The sequence below is a fragment of the Mya arenaria genome, chromosome 3, assembly GCF_026914265.1.
Source record: "Mya arenaria isolate MELC-2E11 chromosome 3, ASM2691426v1".
Taxonomy (NCBI): Eukaryota; Metazoa; Mollusca; class Bivalvia; order Myida; family Myidae; genus Mya; species Mya arenaria.
Window position 1 is genome coordinate 11,023,603 of NC_069124.1, and position 23,600 is coordinate 11,047,202.

General features: G+C 34.1%; 1 protein-coding gene across 2 annotated transcripts; it reads left to right on the forward strand.

The window, feature by feature from the left end:
* Positions 1-712: 712 nt before the first annotated feature.
* Positions 713-21,616, forward strand: LOC128226883 (von Willebrand factor D and EGF domain-containing protein-like). 2 transcript variants are annotated; one of them, XR_008259735.1, is made up of 32 exons: positions 713-854; positions 2,527-2,712; positions 3,475-3,636; positions 4,031-4,057; positions 4,269-4,558; positions 4,723-4,809; positions 5,868-6,272; positions 6,671-6,756; positions 6,883-6,946; positions 7,191-7,373; positions 7,500-7,657; positions 8,623-8,941; positions 9,845-9,982; positions 10,878-11,139; positions 11,539-11,723; positions 12,115-12,387; positions 12,829-12,940; positions 13,198-13,311; positions 13,442-13,555; positions 13,689-13,802; positions 13,935-14,048; positions 14,561-14,674; positions 14,828-15,019; positions 15,198-15,362; positions 15,564-15,590; positions 15,962-15,985; positions 16,325-16,447; positions 16,595-16,714; positions 17,079-17,234; positions 18,553-18,664; positions 20,052-21,151; positions 21,187-21,616. XR_008259735.1 is itself a non-coding variant. In XM_052936986.1 (31 exons), exons 1-31 carry the CDS (start codon positions 728-730, stop codon positions 20,287-20,289), a joined length of 4,791 nt encoding a protein of 1,596 aa, XP_052792946.1. In that variant the 5' UTR covers positions 713-727; the 3' UTR covers positions 20,290-21,616. The 2 variants fall into 2 exon arrangements, 1 of the variants encoding a protein (XP_052792946.1); XM_052936986.1 differs by having other exon boundaries at positions 20,052-21,616.
* Positions 21,617-23,600: the final 1,984 nt, after the last annotated feature.

Sequence of the window (23,600 nt, forward strand, 5' to 3'; positions counted from 1 at the left end):
TGTATATGTTTATCTGCATTATGTACCAAAATATAGAACTGATATGTCCTAATGCATGTATGTATTGTAGTTCGAGCGAATTAGGTGTATTTGACACCTCAAACATACTTGTCGTTTGATTACCATCGGCATGGTTGTGGCGCCCGCTAGAGTGAAGCAGGGACCTGGTTCAATCCTTAGTATGGACATACAGTCATTCACTTGAATGGAGAGATGTTATTTGGAAACCTTTGAGGGTAATTGGGAGGTAACGAGTCCTTTACGTGTCAATACATACAGATTTATGGGTTTCCAGTCCGCCAAGAAAGTAGTAAACAGTCAGCCGTATTACGGTCTAAGGCAATTCTAACGGATGTGTCTGCATGCGGAACGAAAGTGTCATGGAATCTCCGGTCGAGGCATACACTATTTCTTTTACTGTTGTAGCTTTCATTGAGCTTGAGCATCGCAATTTCTAGACTATATACTAAAAGAACGTTTTTCATGTTTACGAAATAGAATAAATTTTTCAAGCAAAATAACCCTAACAAATAAGCTCGTTTCCATGGCCAAGTTTATGTAAACATAGACCCGGAAGAAGATAAACTGCTGATTCAAACACAATTATTGTTTTCTGACCTCATCTTTTAAATAGATAAACCCAGATGGTTTCAATTGCAATGAAAATATCAATAATCTATGACGACGTGTTTTGAAATGGATTCGACCTTTCTGTTTTGTCATTCCAATGTCGTATTATTACCTCAGTATATGGTTAATCATTAAGATAGTGTCTCTTGTCTCCAGTGATAAAACATTAAAAATGTTAAAATGCGCATTTATCGCATCACTATTTGGAATAGCGCTTTCTATAGGTTTGCTATATATATTTTTTTAAATAATAAATATTTATATATAACAAAACTAATGTAAATCGGGAATAAAATAACGTGAATGGAAGCATAAATAAAATGTTTATCTATTTTGTAATTAATTGCGCCCGAACTTGTTACGCTTAGCTTCTCAGAGTGCATACACATGTCATAAAGTTATTTGAATTGAATCATTACAAGACAAAGATATATATATATATATATATATATATATATATATATATATATATATATATATAATAACAAATGAAGAAATAACCTGGACACCTACTTTCCTTTATTACAACAAGTAACGCTCAAATAAATAACTCGGAATCGTATAACAAACATTGAGATTTTTTTAACTCGACGAAATAATCAAATGCAAACGCCGTAAAACGAAACAATAAAAATGTTTTACTGAATCAGAATGTAGCAAAATATATCCAACCTTACAAATGAAACAAAGCAGGATGTATCGTCTTTGCTGTTAGTTTATATACAATTTATATATAATTATTTCTTCGAGCATTGGTATAAGAGTATACTCAACGGCATTATTTGGGTTGATTTGGTCTTGTTTTTATGTTTGGCATATGTAAAATTAACCAGAGCTATTGCATACATACTACCTTATGATAAATGAATTACATCTATCTCTGTCTTTTTTTTATTTGATGGTAAAAGTATATTTCGTTTGCATTTAATAACAGCAAAGATGATACATTTTTTTCAATTTAAAAAAAAAAGTCAATCAAGCAGTTCAGCGGGCTAGCGGCGTGAAGTAAGCGGCCTGGTGGCGTAGCGGCCTAGCGGCCTAACATGGTTTCCTATTTCAAAGCATGTATACATGTTTTTTCTACTAAAACAATGATATATTAACTATTTTTTTGCACAAATTATCACTCTGAAAGGATTATCAACATTTTCTTTAAAAAAGTCGATCAAGCAATTCAGAGGCCTAGCGACGTTAAGTTAGCGGCCTGGCGTCCTAGCGGCCTAAACTTGGTTTCTATTTCAAAGCATTAATACATGCGTTTTCTTCTAAAACAATGATAAATTTTTGGTTTCTATTCACAAATCAACATCCTTTAAATGTTTTTGATTCAGAAATAAACATCCTGAAGCAATTCACGCCGCTAGGCCGCTGAGCCGCTAAACAAGTTGATAAACGTTTTTAGAAAATTGGTGATCATTTCTTCAGGATGTTAATTTATGATTAAAACACATTAATTTATCGTTGTTTGCCAAGTAAACGCACAAACAATTGCTTTGAAATGGATATTTGTAGGCAGCTTGGTTGAGTTTTGGGGAAAATGCTAATATTCGCTAATGGATGTAAATTTGTGAATAGAAATCATAAATTTATCAATGTTTTAGAAAAACAAGTTTAGGCCGCTAGGCCGCAAGGCCACTTACTTCACGACGCTAGGCCGCAAGGCCACTTACTTCACGACGCTAGGCCGTTAGGTCACTAACTTCACGTACATATAAAACATGATTCCTTTCCACCTTCAAATAGGGGACACCCAAAAGTTGTTTATATGTTTGTGTACTAACGAGTGATTCAATTAAAAGAAAAAGAAACAAAGCAGTGAACCCCTAATGCATCCTCTCTTAGGAAGTTCTGTCTGTTTTATTCATAATTTCATGTGTGTTGGTTATTCATTTTCAGACGATCCATGCACGTCTGCTACACGATTGCCTTCCCTCTGGAAGCGCTTTAGTGGAATGACTCTCCCCGAAGGAGATTCATTCGTCTGCGACTATTATCTGACTGAAGGATGGTACTCTATGTATGATTACTATATCTCTGGATCTTCAGAAAGTTGTGGAACTTCATTTTCGTGGTACAGAACAGGTACACTAGAATACTGAGCTACTTCGTAAGAATAAGTAAGCATTTCTCAGTTTGCCAAGTTTATTTGAAAAGATTAACTATGCCAGTTTCATTTTAAATAAGTTTGTTTTCAACAAAAGCCTAAAAGTAACAAAATACAGGAAACATGATATACTAAGGTGGCATTGAAAGTGTTTTTTGTTCGAAAGAATCGTTGAATATAGGACACATTGGTATGTATTTAAATTCGTGTCTTTTTTGCAGTATTTTCTCTACATATTTAGCTTTTAACACAAAAATTTACCTCGTAATAAAGCGCATTCTAAACACTTTCAAAGCATGTGAAAGAGTATGACATAATAAATAGAGCTTAAACGTTCTTAAAGTCTACTATCTGTGCATTCCTAATTTTCTACAATAATATGTAGTTTATTACTATCTGTTCATCATGATATTTTGAGTGGCCGTATTTGAGACATTCAGCTGGCCTGTACAGTTCATAGTTTAAATAATCTCATTGTCTTTTTTGTTGTTGTGATTTTAAGTAGGATTTTGGAAATTTGAATAGCTCTTTGTATATTAATAAGGATAATTGTAGTAAAATATTCAAAATTGGTGAATCATACCTTTAACGTATTATAATTTAATCAAAAGAGGCCTACTTAAATTACAAAATAGAAATACAACTCGTATCGTAAAGCCAATAAAGATCATTTTAAAGTACGTTCAAATATTAGTTTTGATGAATACGTGTTTCTGGCTAATATTTTGTTATTTGAACAGATACTCTACCCGAGGAAGGTACTAAAGAACTGTCACTTTGTGCGTCTTACGAAGAAAACAAATGCATTGATGAACGAAGTATCGACGCAAAGATATGTGATGATGGAACGTATGTGTTTTATTTGACGCCGTTAGACTCGTGTCCGGAAGCTTACTGCATCGGTAAAGTGTATATTAAATGTATTATTTTTTATGGATGTGCTTAGTGTGGGTGGTCAGTTTGATATATCGATTGACGAACTGGCTAACAGGTGAACAGAAAGGTGGACTGCTTTGTTGTATGGTGAATTGATGGTTTAATACATTAACTTTAGAAGTGCAGTACGGTCGACTTCATAGTGAGTTCTTATTCATACTATACAAGTATATTTCACTTGTTCTTAATGAGGCGCCATCTATTTTCTACGCTTTTAGTTCTTAAATATTTAAGCTCTTACTTTATTGTAATAAATGTTTAATTTGTTAAAATTGAATATTGAGCAATATCTGCCTGCCTTTCCATGCTATATGATACAAATGCTGTTTTATCTTTCATAAGTGCTTTTGATTTTTTTAGAAACAAAAACTGGAGAAATACCAGAAGGTAAGTTCACCTTGTCGTTGAATTGTGTCTTGGAATAGCTAAAAGCTAATATGAATGTTACATTAGACTATTTTATCAAGAAACAGGCGCTCGTGACCGTGTTGGGAAGCCAGCCATTAATTGCCATACTTAAAATATAGATTGAATCTGATAAAACTACACTATTGTAATGATTACTCAATCTGCTTTTAGAATGCTAACTTTATTTCAGACGACGGAACACAACTGGATGTTTCTAGCATTGACCCCGTAGTAATTGCTGATACGGAATGGGTCAATGAAGAGAAAATCAACTATCTATATTTCTATTGCGATTTTGATCCATTGGATGATTCGAAATACCTTTATTTTGTCGTTTGGTCTGAAACTGAAGACAACGTCTGGATAACTGAACTACATGCACCTGAACCAGCCAAGTTTAATACACTTGAAGAATTTAGAAGAAATACTAGACTTACGCATAAACATCTAGACGCCAAGGCTAAGCGCCTCAATATAAAGGTATGTAATCTTATGACTTTGATTTGATTAATGTGGTAAGTATATTTGCCTGTTGGCTTTCTGTACCATATACATGTTTAGTAGTTCTCAAAAAGTGAAACCAAATAACTAAGGGTTTAAATTGTTTCTTTAACCTGGACTGATAGTTACGTTTGTTTTAACAGATTGCATGTTCTGTAACTGCAAGACGCTACATATTCTCAGTTGACAGTGACACAAGACTTAGCGAGGAACAGTTTTTCGGAATCGAGGTAGGAATTAGGTATTTGAGTGTGTTATGATTTGAGTGTTTCATAATATAAAACCAGTTCCAAAGTGAATTGACAAAAACAATGCACGAATACTGTGTATACATCGGTATAATCGGTGTGTCTGCATACACTATCTATAATTAAGTGTAATGGTGTAAGAATTTTACGTGAAGTTATTTCATTAAAAATATTATAAGGAATATCAAATACTTTTTGGAAGCATTTAATCAGACCAGAAATCAAAAGCGCTCCATCATCAAAGCGGTCCAAGTCTTAAACGTTTCAATATTGGTCCCAATCCGTTTGCAATATGTTAAACAAAATATATTTATTTCGGACAAAAAACATACCATCATGGGAATAAGTTTGCAAAATAGTAGTTTATATTGTGTTTGTCCTAATTTTATAACTTCTTTACGATATGAGGATATTTTTATTAATGAAGACGACTGTTGAAACTGAGAGTGGGTGTTAGTTAATTAAAACAACACATTGATGTATCAAGCGCTATGTATATGTGCATGCGTTTGTCAGATTATGTATGTCCGGGCTGTAGTTTGACAATGAACTTGCTTTTCTTTAAATTTTCTCGTAATCATATTCATCATGGGGAGAAAACGTGTCGGGTGCAAGATATTCATATGTAGGACCAAGGTCAAGTCACACTTCAAGTATATTCAGTCCGTCAGTTTGGCTCCTCTGGTTTGTAACCTTGCCATGCATCAGGCTATTTTGAAGTATTTGGCACACATAATCACCATGAGTAGGCGTATACCTACATCTGTATGTCAAAGTTCAAGGTCACATCCGATTTTCGTTGTTCAAAATCGCTTTTAGTTTAGCGTGTCCGGACCATGACTTGGACATGCTTGTGGTATGCCATGTTCTGTTTGGTACACGCACGAGTCAATGATTATTTTTGCTTGTCTGGGCGGTCACTTGGCCATGCATTTCGGGAGTTAATTATTAAATGTTTTAATAAATTTAGAACCATAAAACTGACGGATATCATGTTTTCTTTCCGAATGAAGTTTACTCTTAAATGTTGTATTTTACAGATGATAAACAGCAAAAGTCTTACCATCGAATACGATCCAGAGAAGGACATAGGTGATCCAGTATATGTGTCCTTTAAACTCAGTGTACCATTTGGAGGACGTTTTGGTTCAGCAAAGGATGATCCTAATCAGTTTTACTTTTATCTGAACATGAAGCATATAGATTCGAATGGGCAATGTAAAATAAGTGACTTAGTCACGGCTCAAAACAAGCATGTCCTTCGTAATTGTGGCTCCAGACTCACGCTTAATGATTATCAAAATGGAAATGTTGAGAAAACGGAGTTGAAACTGAGAAAAGGTGATGGATTACTGAGTTGGAACCACAAGTTTTTCATTTTCTTTCAAACCCAAACGCTTCCATTTGATCCATATCTTAGTGAACTAAATATGCCACTTATATCGGTACGTATAGTTTGTTGACGTCCTTAGATATATACATGAAATTGAAGTTATAGCGAATGTTGTCTTTAAAGTTTTACTACACAAACAACCCAAAACGTTGAGGAAAATACACAAAGGGCGCGGATTCAATCGCTCGACAGTCAATTTACGGTAATATTGGCTAAGACATGAGCTGTACGAAATATTGCATCCTGACCCCTATGACAGATATTTGTATTATTTTCTTCCTTGATGTTCTTAGCGTTAAGTCTCATTGAAGGTACAATTACAAACTTCTGTTTAAAGATCAGCCACTAACGAATAATTATATAATCATTTTTCATGATTGATATTGTACTGGAACATTAATTGCAGTACTTAAAGTTATAATATATATGTTTTAATCCGTCTTCATATAGGTCACAGTCAAACAGAGGCTTGGAGTTATGGCGGGGAAATACTGCTACTCACACAATGACCCACACATGAGAACATTTGATGGAAGGTAAGTTGTTTTGAGTGTTTTATTGTGTTGTTATTTTATCGATATGCTTCATGTGGCAAATAGTTTCTTTCTTTCCTCTTGTTGTTTCTTTCTACATATTTGTATGTGTTTATTTTATTTTATCAGAAGGTATGATAACCATGTGCCAGGGACACACATTCTATACAGAAACAACAGGGATAATGCACAGGTAAGCAAGTATTCATTTACAAGTATCGTTATTGAGAATGGAGCCAATATCTAAATTGGTAATACTATTCATTTAATCAATACCTAAGGCAGAATTAAATTGATTTGTTTTTGAGAAAAACAACAGTTATGCTAGTTATTTCACATTGTAGACAAATAATACCATAGCGTTGTGCACATGGTAATGCACATTAGTTTGGTTGTCGTTACCAATGTTTTAAATGAATTCCATACACATTTAAAAGGTTCAGATGAAGACGGCCAAGTGTGGAGGCGCATCCTGCAACTGTGGCATTGCAGTGAACGTAGGAAGGGATGTTTTCGTCATAAATGCTTGCACGTACCGAATACGATTCGATATAAAATTTAAACAGTGTGATGACGGCTTATTAAGGGATAAGGTTACGAAAAGCGGAAATACTTATAAGGTATTTATGTTTTCAATTCATTTTCAAAAATAACATTTCACGAAACGATAACATGTCATTACAATGCGCATTAAACTACCTTTTTGCAAATGTTGGCCATTAGTCTTTTTCGGTACTATATTGCAGGTGTATTTTCCTTCTGGTGCCGAGGTTCACATTTCACTATGGAGTCCACCGTGGATGAATATTCAGATAAAACCATCGGTCCAGGATTTCAACAATGTTGAAGGCATGTGTGGTTCATTTGACAATAATCCGAACAATGACCGCGGTACTGGCTGGGGGTAAGAACGAAATTGATTCATTTTTTGTAGAATTTCACAAGAAATATGGAATGTTTCATTGTTTTGGGAATACTACATGTTTCAGGTCTTTTCTATTTACAAAGTTAAGCAACATTTTTATAGTCTGATCAAGCAACGACCGAAAACTGTGTACCATGTTATGCGGTTATGTAGCATAACATAATTAAATACAAAGAAACTTATACGCGTAAAACCTTGGAAAAGTGCATCAGAACTATTACACATTAACAATTAACAACTAGCGCTTACGTAAAACCAAATGTTGTTTAACGCCTGTAGGTCGGCAATGTATGTAGGTTTAAAGGTTATTTAAAGCGAATAAATAATTTATTGAATGAGTTGGATTAAGGATGGGCCCAACACTGACAAACTAAAAGTATTTTAGGTTAATTTATATTAGCGGGAATGTCATTAAAAATAAAATGTTTTAACTTGATTTGTAAACCATTAAACAAGGCAAACTTGCTTTGTGTTCATTAATGAGACGAAAACTTGAAAACGTGTCGGATTTTTGATAGAAGGTTGGATTTTTTGTATTGCCATTTGACATAAAAATCAACCGTTTGTTTGTGATAAATCATTCATACCCATTTGAGATGGTGTCGTATGCCAGGTTAATAGTATAATTACAATAGAATGCATAAATAAAACACGACAAGTGCATAACTGAACAATACAGGTTTACACCTGGTTTTTGCTCTTTAACACACTCATATAACAGCCCTTTAACAGACATTTCAAGTCATATTAGATTACAGCGTCGTTCAATGCAATTTGTATTTTGTCTTATTTTGCTTCTTGCTCCCTTTTTTTATACCTTTCAACATACATATCAAATTAAACTTTTAACTACGACAAAAGGCAAACGAAATTATTAAAATTAAATTTTACTGCACATTCGCAACAATAAAGTAATAATACTAATATAGTATTTGCAACTACAGAGTAACCGATGGACTTGACGATCTATTCGTTGAAAGCAACCTGAGAACATATCCCTGGCCAGGAGAGCAGCTGTTCTGTGAGTGTATTTATCCAGACCCAGACAATCAACCGTTGGACCCTCTAGACTACATTGTTTGTAGTGTTGATGAAGCAAAGAAATGTGATCTAAGTAGGGACGAATCCGTTTTCAATTTATGTTACCCGCGAAGTGAAGGGCTGATTTCGAGGAAAAGACGAGAAACTCTTACTGTAGGAGGTGATGTACATGAATCTTCAGACACATCGTATCGGGCACCCGCAGAAGATGATGCTGGTCAGGTAATACTAACACAGCTCTGATAAGATATATTCCACACTTGTTATCTTATCAGTTATAGTGTATTTCAGAAAACAATGGATACAAATCATATTTCCTCACAGTTGTATGCTGTGCCAGATTATAATTTCTCGACTCGATAAAACAACAAACAGTGCCGTATATGTTTATGTTATTCTTCTATTAGGAAAATTGATGCACCAAATAAAACGTTTGCATTTTACTTCACTTTTAAAAACGTATTTGAATATTATGATGTGAACCCTTCAAAACTGCGATTTGTGTACGGATAAACAAATAGCCTTTGGATAATTGGATTTTCACTTAATAGGTACCTTGACGCAACCCCCCCCCCCCAAAAAAAAAAAAAAAAATGCATTCAGGGACATTTTCAATGTATCACATGACCGTTTATTTAACAAACATGTTTCGAGGGTATTTTGGCGCTTTTTAACTTGGGGAATTGTGGCCACGTTGCAATCAGTTGAAAGTCTTGCCAATAACATATATACAAAATGTTATAAGTCACCAAAAGATATTTTGTCTGTCAATTCGTTCTGTCAAATATAGTCAGCGTTCTATCAAATGTAAACAGCCGGAACGTTTTATATTGCTGAATTCCCATTGGTCAAAGAAGTGCATACACTAACTTTGGATATTTTTATGAAAAAAGTGTCCGAGATTCAGTTGATAAGTATTCCCCTGAGGTTTATTAAACAGTTTTGAATACATTTTTCGTCAACGATATGTACTCAAGACGAACGAAGTGGCTAAATTCCAATTATGAGCTTAAAACACAAAAAGTAAACTCATAAAAACACAATAAGTCAATGTGATTAGTATATTGTTATTCTAAATTTATGTATAACTTGTATAAGTCATCACTATATCTGATGTGTTCACAGGCAATTGTTGACTTTAGCCCGGAGGAAGCTCTTGCATACTGCCAAGAAGCTTTTGACATTCCAGTTATGCACATCTGCGACCAGATTCCTAACTTTAATGTCACAAACGCTATTTACGATTGTGTTTCTGACATTGAGGTAAATATTTGCATCTTTATACTCTTTTCACTTTTCTTATGTCAATGAATTGAGTATTAGCTATGTTTAGAATACTTTTCAATAACTATATTTATCTATTCAGTTCCCAAGTTGTTGATATAACTTTTAGCGTTTATACTTCATTAAATGTTTATGTTTAGTCAACAAATGCAATAAATCAAGTTAAAATTAACGAAGAGTATAAGAACTCCAAACGCAGTTAAATACTTACAAAATATTGTTTGTTTTTATTGACAAAATTCCAAACAGACGGTTAATAGCATTATGTAAATCAAATATTTTTGTTTTCATTTCGATTGTTTTCGAGAACGCTAAACATTTTGCGAAGTTGTTACTTTGCGAAGTAAGTAGTAAATTAGGTCGAATGTATGAGCGTTCGATTATTCTTAAATTTTCGGGAAGCTATTAACCCTACAGTGCTTGAAAATTGTTCATAATGCGAATTGGCATGAGCATTTTGGCATACACAGCCAACATTTTTTTTGTGCATAAAACAAACAGTTGGATCGCTCGTCACAGTTCTATGAAAAGCGGTGGCCAATTATTATTATTTAATTGATCTCAGAAATAGGTTTAATAAACCCTTCAGCTTTTTCAGCTCGTTTGGGACTTTTATACAGTTTTATTTTCAAAGTTGTTTTTAGCTAAAGTAAAAAATCCTTAAGATTATTCTAAGATTTATATTGTCTTCGGAAACGTAATGTGTAATCAAATAACTATTTTAGAGTTAATCAAGTGTTCGCGCATACTCTTAGGTTCTAACGTCCTTGAATTCTAAACGGTGAATGCGATCAATCATGATTGATATTCATTTATACCATTGTTTTAATCAAACTTTAAAGTTGAATTCATTTCACTTGTCTTTGTTCCACAGAGCACGAACACAACAGAATGGACATTGGCAAACATTGGTGCCATCACCTCCCTTTGTGAGATGTGGATTTCAGACAACACCCCGCCTCCTATTGAATTTCTAAACAATGTAACACTTATCATAAATGGAGAAGAGTACGACAATCTTACCGAAGACCTGCTGTCTGGCATTATCAACCCAGTCTTTACAACATCGACTCTGCAATCTGTTCAAAACCTATATTGTCCAAATCAGTGTCTTAAACGAGGAGATTGTGTAAATGGTAAGAACATGAATAAATTGAACAAAGCCCTAATCACATACTGAATAAATGGGGTTATTTCTCAATATGCGATGGAAAACATTTATGCTTTAGATTAATGAAATCAAGTAAAATGATAAAGCATAGTGAGATTATAATGCAGCTTTAAAATAAAAACAAAACAAGAACATACTGACTGAGATTCTTATCAATTTCACCTCATATACTTTCTAACGATTGCTCTGGAAAAGCATCCGAAATATTTACGTCAGTTTCAATCCTATTGCATACATATGCTAGGAAGCATATATGCAAAACTCATGTTGAACATGCTTTTTTTCAAAATCTATCAAATTTTTCAAACAGTTATCTCAGGTCACAGACAGATACGTGCCATTTATTTTTTGAAACCTTTTACAGGCACATGTCAGTGCAACGAGATGTATACAGGAATTGATTGCTCCATTAACCTACAAAAGCCCCCTAAAATGTTGGGGATTCCAGATAATGGCAAGTGTGATAGAGTTCAACGACTATGTGAGCTGACATCCGTCTACGTTTCGAATATTGCAGAAAATTGCTCTTGCGTGAAGACAAGTTTAAAGGTAAACAAAATGAAAGCCGATGTAAATAAGAATTAAGATTAACACAAACAAAGCAATTTCTAACAGGGACATTTAAGAAGGTAAATGCTGAAAACAATATGTAATTTTCCTACATATAGAGGGCCTTTATAAAAAATGCAAATTAAGGTGGATGCAAGTTTACTCTATCATCATTATTGACTTGGTAAACAGATTCCAGACAAGAGATGAACAAAATCGACCCATGCTATTATTTTCATACTCTACATTTTCTTCTGAAGGATCTCTTCCGCAATTCATATTAAGAGATAATTGAAAATGTATATTTTTACGATACACTTATTCCGGATTGCTTCGTTTGTGAAGCGATTGTTGCCAACGACATTATCTAAGTTAAATTTGTATAATTCAGGTGTCAAATAATGGAACAATAACCGAAGGAGAAACGCAAACAGTGCAAGCAAATAAGCTCTCCCCAACAGAAGTTCAATGTTCTTTACCAACCAGTTCCCGACGCAAACGCCAGACGGATGAGGACACTCCTAATGACATCATAGCCGAAGGATTTAACATTTCTATTACAAACGATGGCTACGAAACAAGCGAAGGAGATATCATCATCATTTACGATTCTGAATGCGTCAATTGTTCAAGCGTTGACGGGGAGATAGAATGTCATACGCTGGTAGAGTATATATATATATATATATATATATATATATATATATATATATATATATATATATATATATATATATATAGTATTAATGAAATGCAATGGTAAGGCTGAATATTAATTTGAAAACAAACTGGTTAAATACGGCAATTCAGTAAAATGTGTACACAAGATGCACAATCAAAGACTGGTGTTGTTGCGCAGACATTTCATTTATTTGCTTAGACAAAGGTTTCTCATTAATAATGTTTTGGTCTTCAAAATCATTGTTTAAAGCAATCAATCATTATCCGCATTAAACCCAGCCGAAATAAGCAGTAATCTGGTTAATTTGATGTGACTAGTTTTATATGTCAATAGTTTATGATATGTTGTACCTGATTATTTATGTTTAATACTGTCACTTCAGAAATTCGCTTACGTCTTTTTCTATGATTAAATAATTTGCAGCTCGATACCGGTCTTTGTGTGAATAATGGATTATGTTACGAACAAAACAGCTCAGTTGGCTGTTATGAATGCCTGGAAGTTAATGGTGTAGCGTCGTGGATAAACATGTGTGGTTCGTAAATATATTGTCATACTATGTATTGTTGTTTTCATTGTCGCTAAGTAATTACTACAAACATATAATAAGTATATTTTTTTGCGTTTGAGTTATTCTCTCGTGAGTATTCTTATTTTAGATATAAAAAAATCTATTCCAATCAACCCACGCCGCTTATTTACCACTGTGATATAATTTGTTGTTTTGGCAAGATATCTTTTCCAGAAACGATCAGCTTCCATTATCATCATATCATATATGTTCTCTTCAAGATATGGACGACTGTTCCAGCGACCCCTGTCAAAACGAGGCCACTTGTGTTGACGGCCAAAGCTCGTACACGTGCTCGTGCGCCCCAGGGTGGGAGGGCACACATTGTGATCAAGGTAATAATTGTCTTTTAAACTATTACTTTTGATACTATCTTTTATATACAGATACAATCAATTGAGAACAATATCTTTCAACTACATTATTAAAAGCATCATGTGTACGTTCTATTTTGAACGTTTCCAGAATTGAAGAGGTGTGCCAGCAGCCCGTGTCAAAACGAGGCCACTTGTGTTGACGACCAGAGCACGTACACGTGCGCGTGCGCCCCAGGGTGGGAGGGCACACATTGTGACCAAGGTAATATTTTTCTTTTAAACTATTACTTTTGGATACTATCTTTTATATACAGATACAGTCAATTGAGAGCAATATCTTTCAACTAGATTTTTAAAAGCATCATATCTGTACGTTCTTCTTTAAACGTTTCCAGAATTGAACAGCTGTGCCAGCAGCCCTTGTCAAAACGAGGCCACTTGTGTTGACGGCCAGAGCTCGTACACATGCTCATGCGCTCAAGGGTGGGAGGGCACACATTGTGAAGAAGGTGATAGTTTTCTTTTAAATTAAGACTTCTGGGTATATCTCTTATTTACAGGTAGAAATAATTGAGCAAAATATCTTTCAAATACATTATTTAAAGTAGCATGTCTGTACGTTCTATTATGAATCTTTCCAGAATTGGACAGGTGTGCCAGCAGTCCGTGTCAAAACGAGGCCACTTGTGTTGACGGTCAAAGCTCGTACACATGCTCGTGCGCCCCAGGGTGGGAGGGCACACATTGTGACCAAGGTAATATCTTGTCTTTAACACTATGACTTCTAGTCAACACTATAAACTATATATCAAATAATTGATAAATTAGCTCTCAAATACAAAACACAACATTAAGTAGCTATAGAATCAAACGGCCAACTAGACTACAGATATTGGTTTGTTTACTTTGACACAACATACTACAGAACCTGTTTTGTATAGAAAAGAAACCTTTGTGTACAGCTACATAATAAAATTGCTTTGGATGGACATATATGGTTACTCGGATGCTCAGTCTGTCTAGACGTTGATGATGACAAAACACACGATAAAATGGTTATCAGATAAATATGAAATTCCGATCGTATTGATGAACACATTTTCACCTCTGAAATCGTTGAACTCTTTCAAATAAACACGGATGTCTCAGCTTCTCTCGTCAAACACTCGAAAAAAACAACAACAACAAATATAAGCAAAACGTTCATATGTCATATGCCTTTTACATTATAAACATCACTCTTTGGACATTGTTGTACTTTTTTCAGATACAAATGAATGTCTCAGCTACCCATGCAAGAATGGTGCAACCTGTTCTGATTTGTTTAACGCTTACGAATGCAAGTGTACAAACGGATATGTAGGAAGGAACTGTGATGCTAGTAAGCTTTGGCGCATACAAACATCTCATATAAATAATTTACATTATGACTCAATAAGCCTTTTATTGCATGATATATGAACAACTTTCAATATAAAATATTGAGTTTATGTAAAACAACAACAACCTATCATGCATGTAAAAATATCTTCAGGTCTTGATTATGCATGCTACGGTGCTCGTTTGTTGCCAAATTTGAAGAAACGGGTTGTTGGATATACTTCTATGGAAGGCGAAACTGCTGTTTGCGATTATTATCTTCTTCCAAAGTGGTATCATATGTGTGGTTTTGTACTTTCGTCGCAACAGCAAGGTTGTGGGACAATTTTCAACTGGTATACAATCGGTATGAAATTCATATACACAGTGAATATATAATTAAAGGGTTTCGTGATGTAGTCAATGATAGAGGTATTATTACACTTTACAAAATAATGCTTAAAGTCCAAGAGTGTCAGTATAAGAGTCCGAGTATAATCTTACATACTGTACTTATGCGTACATATACATCGTTTCACGCACAGACACATTACCAACAAGCGGCTCAAAAGAGCTACAGGTGTGCATGACGGGGCAAAACATGACTGCATGTGAGGAGACAGACACAGTTACAGCCGCGAAATGCCCGGATGGAAACTACACTTTCTTTCTGTCAGATCTCGCGGCCTGTCCTGAGGCTTATTGCATAGGTATTAACAGAACTAAATATTAAAACATTCTAACGTATATTGACATTTAAAGCGAATGACTCAAATGCTCATTGTATCCTTATTTAGTAATTGTGAGATATAATAACTACTATGTTCCCTGAATGTACTGACATACATCAGTTTAGGAATTGAAGGTATTTTTACTATAAGTTTATAAATATTTGAATATTTTGCTTTCAGAGCCACTGGACGAGAACACTGACACATGTGAGAATAGATGTGTTATTTGTCAAAACGTTCATAAAACGATTCCGTTAAATCATTAAGCGTGTTTATTCGTTAATAATATTTCCTATCGCGAAAGGGAATTTCATGAGTCGCCACTTCGTTCACATTAAACACCTGCTTCGAACGTAGGTTGGTTCCGTATTTGGACAAGTGTCTTAACTCTCAACATATATTAGTACAGACTAGATGTTGGGGAGTTGGCAGGAAACATGGGACCTCTTTATTAACAAAGTTAGTCTTATTAAAATGTACCTGTTAACGTTAACGAACGTGGTGGCATTGAAATTAGTGTAATGTAAGCTGTTTTAAAAATCATATATATAACCTGTTTTTTCATTTCATCATTTCAGCCCTAGCCTGTGTTTCATATCCAAGTATGTATTTTCACTGAAATGTGTGTAACTGTATACAATGAATAGCTTGGATTTCTTATGTACGAAGTATTTTAGTTGAATGGTGAATTGTTTTTTCAAATCACAAAATGATATAAAAATATAGATCTAGCTACAAGGAATTTATATTGAGCCGTGACCAAAAGGCAATCTTGTTTCCTGTTATCAAGTTGCGTTCCTATGAACTTAATATCGTATTATACAGCTCGGTTTTGAACGTATATTCTACTTTTAAAGGCTAGTGTCCATTAAACTCGTCTTATTATAAATAGCTATATGGTACCATATATTTAATCCTAACATTATTTCGACACTTTTAAGGTGGAACTTTTGGTGGATTTTGTCATGACGATGTGCCGTGCTCATTTGACCATTCCACGTGTCTGCTCTACAAGTGTGAATGTTCATCTGGATACTATTATAACGTTGATCGATGTTTACAAGGTATTTAAAATGCAAAATTTCAGTATTTAATTTTGTATTCTTTAATAATCCTTTTTCAAAAGTTTAACATTGTAAACGTAAACTATCATTGATTATATTTACAATTCGGCATTTAGACGAGACACAACTTGCACATTTCTTTATCAGATGGTGAAGTTGGCGGAAAGTGTTTTGCGGACGGTTCTTGTAACGCGGAAGCCATCTGTTCTGGGTACTTCTGCGAATGTGGCGAGGGAACAACTCAAGTCGACGATTCTTGTTTAGCACGTTAGTTTTATTTACTGTATGTTTATCTTAATTTCGGAATGAGCGTTTTAGTCTATGTATATACATACTTGTCGATGTTCATAAAAAGTTGTCAATATGGTTCGAAGTTTTCGAATAATGGGATCGCCCTAACGCGACGTCAAGTATTTGAATGGGTATAAAAAGCTAGATGCGTCCATTTAAACAATATTTAATATCACTATGAGTTGCGTAAAACATGTTTTAAAATTATAAGTCATAGCATGCGTTATTTATTATTTATTTATTATGCGTTTTATTATTTATTTATCTAACCCATTCTAAATCTGATCTGAATGACATTATTATGTATCGTGTTTATTGGTCTACTTCTTTCTCTTTCAAGATGGACTTACTGGGGCAAGTTGTCTTGACAATGAAGTATGTGAAGACGAAAACGCGTTTTGCCAGAAATCTGAACAGTGCCAGGATCAACGATGCACATCAACATGCGTGTGTAACCTCGGTTACAAATTAACTGAGGACGGACATTGTAAAGAAGGTGAAACTTTATAGTTGCACAGTTGATATAATTCGCTAGAGTATGTACTGATGTCAAAAATTTAAGTAAACATATGACGGAAAAACTCCTAAAACAGGGTTTCAGATATTATAAATTAAGGAAAAAATTCTCAAAACTTGTTAATGGTCATTTTTACATGATATCAAAGTATAGAAGAAGTCGCTGTTTGCTAATACTATTGCTCATCCCGATTTTTATGATGATGTTTTAAAGAAAATTCGTAAAATGAAAATGTTTCCTACAGGTAGTTGGGCAGATAGACTCAATAAATTACTTGGATTTTATTTAAATCGTGGATATAAAGGCAATAATTTACAAAATATAGGTTTGAATATACCATCCTTACATAACTAAGCTTTCATGTTTTTGATTTAATGAATTATTTTTTTGCGAATTAATTTGATCTTTTAAACCGTCTTTGTCTGTCTCTACTATGCTTTCAGTCCGTTGATTTTATGAAAAATTTGCAGATTCATAATATCTTTAAACCGTTTTTGGCTGACTCTTAATGTTTTGGCATGTGACGTCATTTTTTTCAAATATTTTAGGTAATCATTTGGAAGAAAATATTAGCTAATATATGTCGCTTTTATTTTAATAATAATTTCTTTATGTGTTACCAGTTTTAGTAAATTGATGTTAATTATTATGAAACTCCATGATCACATAGTTGTAAATTCATTTTCTGTAACTGTGTGTGACGCTCATAGTTTCAAACAATAACTGCATCGTATCTTTGAAAAGTTATTGCATTGGGTACTCTGAGTTGTATTCCTCTGTCTGCAGACAGAGTTGGGATCTCTAACATAGAAGTAATTGGGGTTTGCCTATTAGTATATTATTATTTGTTTTATTATTAAGTTTCCTCAAGTTAACGCATACTTTGATAAGAATTACCTTTAACGGGTTTTTCTTTATTCCGAATTGTTGGGATAAGAGTGAGGTTTGTGCACGTAAACTGGTTTAAACCCCCATTAAATTTACATTTTACTGACCGTTCACAGGCGGTACCTTACAATCCTTGATAAACACACCTTGTTTGTTATATAGTATATATGCACTGTGCTGTTTTGTGCTGTTGTTCTCTTTGTGATTTTTTGTTTTAGTGTTCTATGTCTTTTGCGTTAACCCATATGCCATTAAACGGGGTTTATGTTTAAACCTTTGGCTACTGAGCTTGTTTCTGTAGTTTGTCACGTAAATATTGTAGTTATGTTCTGAATCAATCGATAGTGTCCAGTATTCATGTTTAAGAGACAGAGCCGTTTTACGAATATGTTTATTTTATATCCTTCAGCTCCAGAAGACAATCCCGACGATGGAAACAACATAGGGTTGCTGGTAGCAATAATTGTACCTACTGTAATTGTACTGATTGCCGTTGCTGTAGGATTGGCTGTTTTTATAAAGTAAGTTTTGCGCTGACAATCAATTATGCATGAAGGAATATTATCCAGTAATAATATATACAATATATATTTTTAAATTAGGTCAATAATACCCATGATTCAAACATTTCAAAACATACAATTTAAGTCATATAATTCAATTTGGACGGACGTAAAATAAAACAAATGCTGTTAGACGATTTATACATAATTAACATTTTAAAGAGGAAATATCAATATCAATCCTAAGCACTTAGACAAAAATCAATATTTCAGCTCACAACTAAACATAACGAATGCAAACTTACAACTCATAAATAGTATGGTCTTATTTCTGTAGCTTTTCGCATAAATATGAAACACTATTTTTTTTAGATTTTTAATATAGAATACATCAAAGGACTTACACACATGATACATACCCTTTGGGAACACAATACAGAACATTACAATAAAACATTATATAGCCCACGGGCCGTATTCATAAAGCTCCTTGATGAAATTGCAGGACATTTTTAACAAAACATATTTTAAACACGATATTGTTCTTCAAAGGTTTTCATCAGCATTTATTACTTGGACCATTTTTTTGATTTTTATATATTTGAGTGTAAAATCAGATTTTTAGTTTCCTTTAAATTTTAACTTAAGTTTTTGTGCACTAAAGTTAAAATTTGCCACTAAGAATACTTTTTAACACAGCACCTGATGTTTGTTATTAAAAGAAATGCTTTAGATTTGACGGATTCTAGAAGAGAGCTAAGGCTGGTGCAATGACTCTTTCGGTCACTCCTTCGAGCTGATATTCAATATGTGAACGGTGATGTTAACGAAGACCCGAAATAGTTCGTGTACAAGCTAGAGAACCCTACGAGTAACAAAAGAAATATGACTTATATAATGTAGCCCAACTGTCAATATTTAAAGGAACTCGCTTATGTTTTTGGACCAAGCATTTGCATCGGAAACACATACTTTATCATCATGTTACTCTATTATATCAGAAAAACAAACGTGATGGTTATTTTGACCTAGTTTAACAACACATTGGTAACATCACGTGATAGGACGATGACAACTATAAACATTGCTGAAGGGTTCGAGCTTTTGTTATCTTAGTTTTAACACTCCTAATGGTTTATTTCGTCATACAAAATGTGCATTTTACAAAAACATAAGCGAGTCCCTTTAAGTCCTGTTCACATAAAGCATTTTATCCGAAGCGCTGAAACGACTTTGTTCCTTCATTTTCCCCTAGATTATATTAAAGACATGTATGTATTACTATAATTGGGACAGAGTATTTTATCGTTCCAATATACAAACCAAAGTGTAAGATATGACGACAAATATATTGCTACAATACTTGATCATGTTCAAAGACAATGTTTAATTGAATCTTCCTCAGGAAAATGAAGGCACCCAAGACACATATCAACTACTCGTCACAGAAACATTGCGAAACGCCTAAGAACATACATTATAATCACGGAAGACCGGTATCTCCAGGCAGCCATCGACCGACATCTTCAGAATTCTCCCGACCGACATCTCCAGCATACTCTCGACCGACAACTCCAGGATACCCTCGACCTACCTCGGCGGGAAATATATTTCTAGCGTCGGACTTTAAATGTGATTTGTGAACAATGACCGAAAATGTAATACAATTGTTGGTTTAATATCAACCTTACAACATTTCTACGTTTTTTTGGATTCACGTGAAAATACTAAGTGTATCCAAATGTTTTCAAATGTTATCACGCGCAATGCTTAAGTTGAGAAATGACCTTTTTAAGACACAAACAATAGAATAAATCCGCAGTAAACCCTCGTCGTTGACCGTTCCAAGGCGGTATCTTCAACATTTATTTAATCATATACATTTAGTATGATGCATGTCCAATCTGTGTACGTTTTTTTGTGACTTGTTTAGTTTATCTCTCATTTAGCGTCTGTGAAGCCTAAACAGCGTGCCCTAACACGTTAGCCGCTGGCCTGTTCCTCTTGTTTATTGAGTATTACCATATAATTATGATATACCAAACCGAGTTTTATTTAGTGCAACTTGGAAATATTGAACTGTCATTCACTCACCTGAAGTAAAACAATCGTTGTTAAGTAGGTATATACATATCTGTATATATTGCTTTTTTCATCCCGTTGATTGGAGTTGCATGTTTTAAGTATTATTGTATGCGATCGCGACAACTGAGTTCACTTAGTACCGCATCTCACTAATGTTCCGGTGGTCGTCATCGACTGTTGCTCGAGCCCAGTTTATATTTTGTTTCATAATAACACTTACCGATTGTGAAAAGGATCATTCATTTTTTTAGTTTATCACCTAAAACATGACCATTTGGCAAATTGGCATTTCTTTCAAAATAAATTAATGCCCTTTATATGATCTTTACAATCACACTACTTCCTCTGAAGTGCAAAATACCTTTATCCCATTTAAATGAAACTACTGATAATAACCCTACACTGCCCACCATAGGCTATGTAAGGGAGTTTAGCGTACTTTAGAGGGAGGCAAGAGGCAGACAATTTAGATAGATTTATTAATATACATATATAGTACCAGCATGGTTAGTGAAGTAGCTTCTTTTGACTGAAGATGAACTATAAAAAAATCATATGATCATATCGTATTTTAACAAACATTTTTAGAATCATGTTATTTGACATAGTAGTCATTTCCTTTTATTATACTCGTATATAAAGTATAACCTATTAACGTCGACTTCTTCTCTGAATTGTTGTTCAATATCACGAAATTGTTTCGTTTCGTCGAGTAATAATCTTCATTTGTTACCTTATTGTTGTTTATGTATTAACTACTCGGTGATTATATTCGGAATAAAGCATTCCATTGTATAAAACATACTACCATATTTACAAATATGTTAACATCTTCATAAGCTGTACTTAGCTTTACTCACTCATGAAATAAAATTAAAAAATGTCTTCCTTTGCATTTTAAACAAACGCTTAGACGTAACTACGGAAACAACCATTTCACACCATGCTATTTTGAGTGGTTTTTCCTTCCTTCGAGCACTATGGTACGAGAACCTTAAAATAGGACGTGTTTGGAAAAGTATGTGGTTGTGTACACATACTCTGGCTTAAGGCCCCACCTTAATCCCGAGTGATTAATATACAATTAAAATGTTTATCAATAACCAGTTTGAAACAAATTTTAATGTTGGTGTTCATTTGGGCTTACGTGATAGTTGTTTTTGATGTTCTTGATATTTTCTTGTAGCCGCTAAACTATCTTGATAAATATAAGGACAAATGCTAGGTTGAGTACTCATGAACTAGTTTACAACCGCTGAACGCTTGTTTCGCTGACCCGTTCCAACGCGATGACCCAAGCATTTATTGATAAAGAAAGATTGATTGTGTTGTTTGAATGTTGTGTGTCTCTTGGTTTTTGCATTGTGCTTTTATACAGGGTGTTGTTAGAATATGTCTACTGGGCTGGCTTATGTAGTATAGCAATCGGTCCGTTTTCATGCGATGTTCATTCATAAAACAAACACTAATGTATCCATCTTACCACCAACCCTTTGTAGTGAACTTCAAAACATTCAAAAACGTCCTGGTGTTAAGTAAAACGGAACAGGCACAAGATATTATTGCATGCATAATGCATACATGTGTTCCTGCTCATATGACCCGTGCATGGAACACCCGTCTAAGACCCCCTGTTAAATTAATCACGTACAACAGCGCACCAATTCTTATTTTATTTTTTGTATGGTTGATGAAAAATATAATATGCCATTTCAATAAAGCGCAATGAAATATATAAGAATGCAAAAGTTACCAGATTACGCGCGTGCCCTCGGGTCGCATTTTTCTATCCGGACCAACAACACAGGATAGATACTTATAAACTCTTATCACTTATGTTATCCTACGAGACCGAAGAGCAAAACCGATGAAATACGTATTTGTGTAGATATACGCATTCCTTACGAAGCCATTTAAAGGACTAGACACATTATACCAACAATTGATGATCTAATTGTGGACTGAAATGGTTAAAAAGTGTTCTCAAAATTAATTTAAATCAAGGATATCATCAACTTGAAATCACGCAATATAACAACATTCACTTATCATGTGGGCCTGAGACGTTACAAAATACTAAACTTTGATTTTACATTTGCATCAGAAGTTGAAAAAGGATCCTCACTTGAAGGACTGGAAGGTGTACAAAAAATACTCGTATATGGCAATTCGCAAGAACAACCCAACAGTAGACTGTCAGTCGCGATAAAGAAGTAACTTGCACTCAATAAGAAAACGCTTGTGAAAAATGTGAACCATTAAAACAAAAACTTGCTCCACAGATTGCATCAGAAGTACGAAGCTTTCTTGCAATTACAAACAATGTATCCAGAATCATACCATACTAATTAACAATTACATAACCTTTGCGAATACTTGTGAAGAAAAATGTCAAATTCCATTAGGAAGAAAGACATAAAAAGCTTCTGACAAGCTCATATCGGATCAAAGCAGTGAAACTGTAATGACTTATTTCGATCCAAAACTGAAAAACAATGTTTTGATGCCGCCATGCAGCTATTATGCTGCTAGGAGAGAAGAGCTATCGTATGATCTATTTAAAACTGGCATAAATAACCCTTTCGTATTTATATTACATGGCGTCTTTCCTTTCGCCAGTATTTTATTGATACTCTGGGTTCTTTCAAATATTGCTTTGAATCTTTATTAACGCTTCTTCAATAATGTGGAGGACATTGATATATGCATCAATATACAAATATTGTTCTTAAATCACATATGATAACTTAAAATACGTTATGTAAGTTTTTTAAAAAGAGATCTCCCTTTGCGCATTCATATACAATCCATCTGTTAGTAATGCTAGAAATTTTCTAGATTATATTTGAGAATGTGTGTCATGTACGAG

Bases quoted from the DNA above. Each gene is read 5' to 3' on its own strand.
- LOC128226883 (XM_052936986.1), top strand. From the start codon at position 728: ATGTCGTATTATTACCTCAGTATATGGTTAATCATTAAGATAGTGTCT. The intron at 6,273-6,670 runs GTACGTATAGTT...GTCTTCATATAG, and splicing joins TAAATATGCCACTTATATCG to GTCACAGTCAAACAGAGGCT. The intron at 13,803-13,934 runs GTGATAGTTTTC...GAATCTTTCCAG, and splicing joins GGGCACACATTGTGAAGAAG to AATTGGACAGGTGTGCCAGC.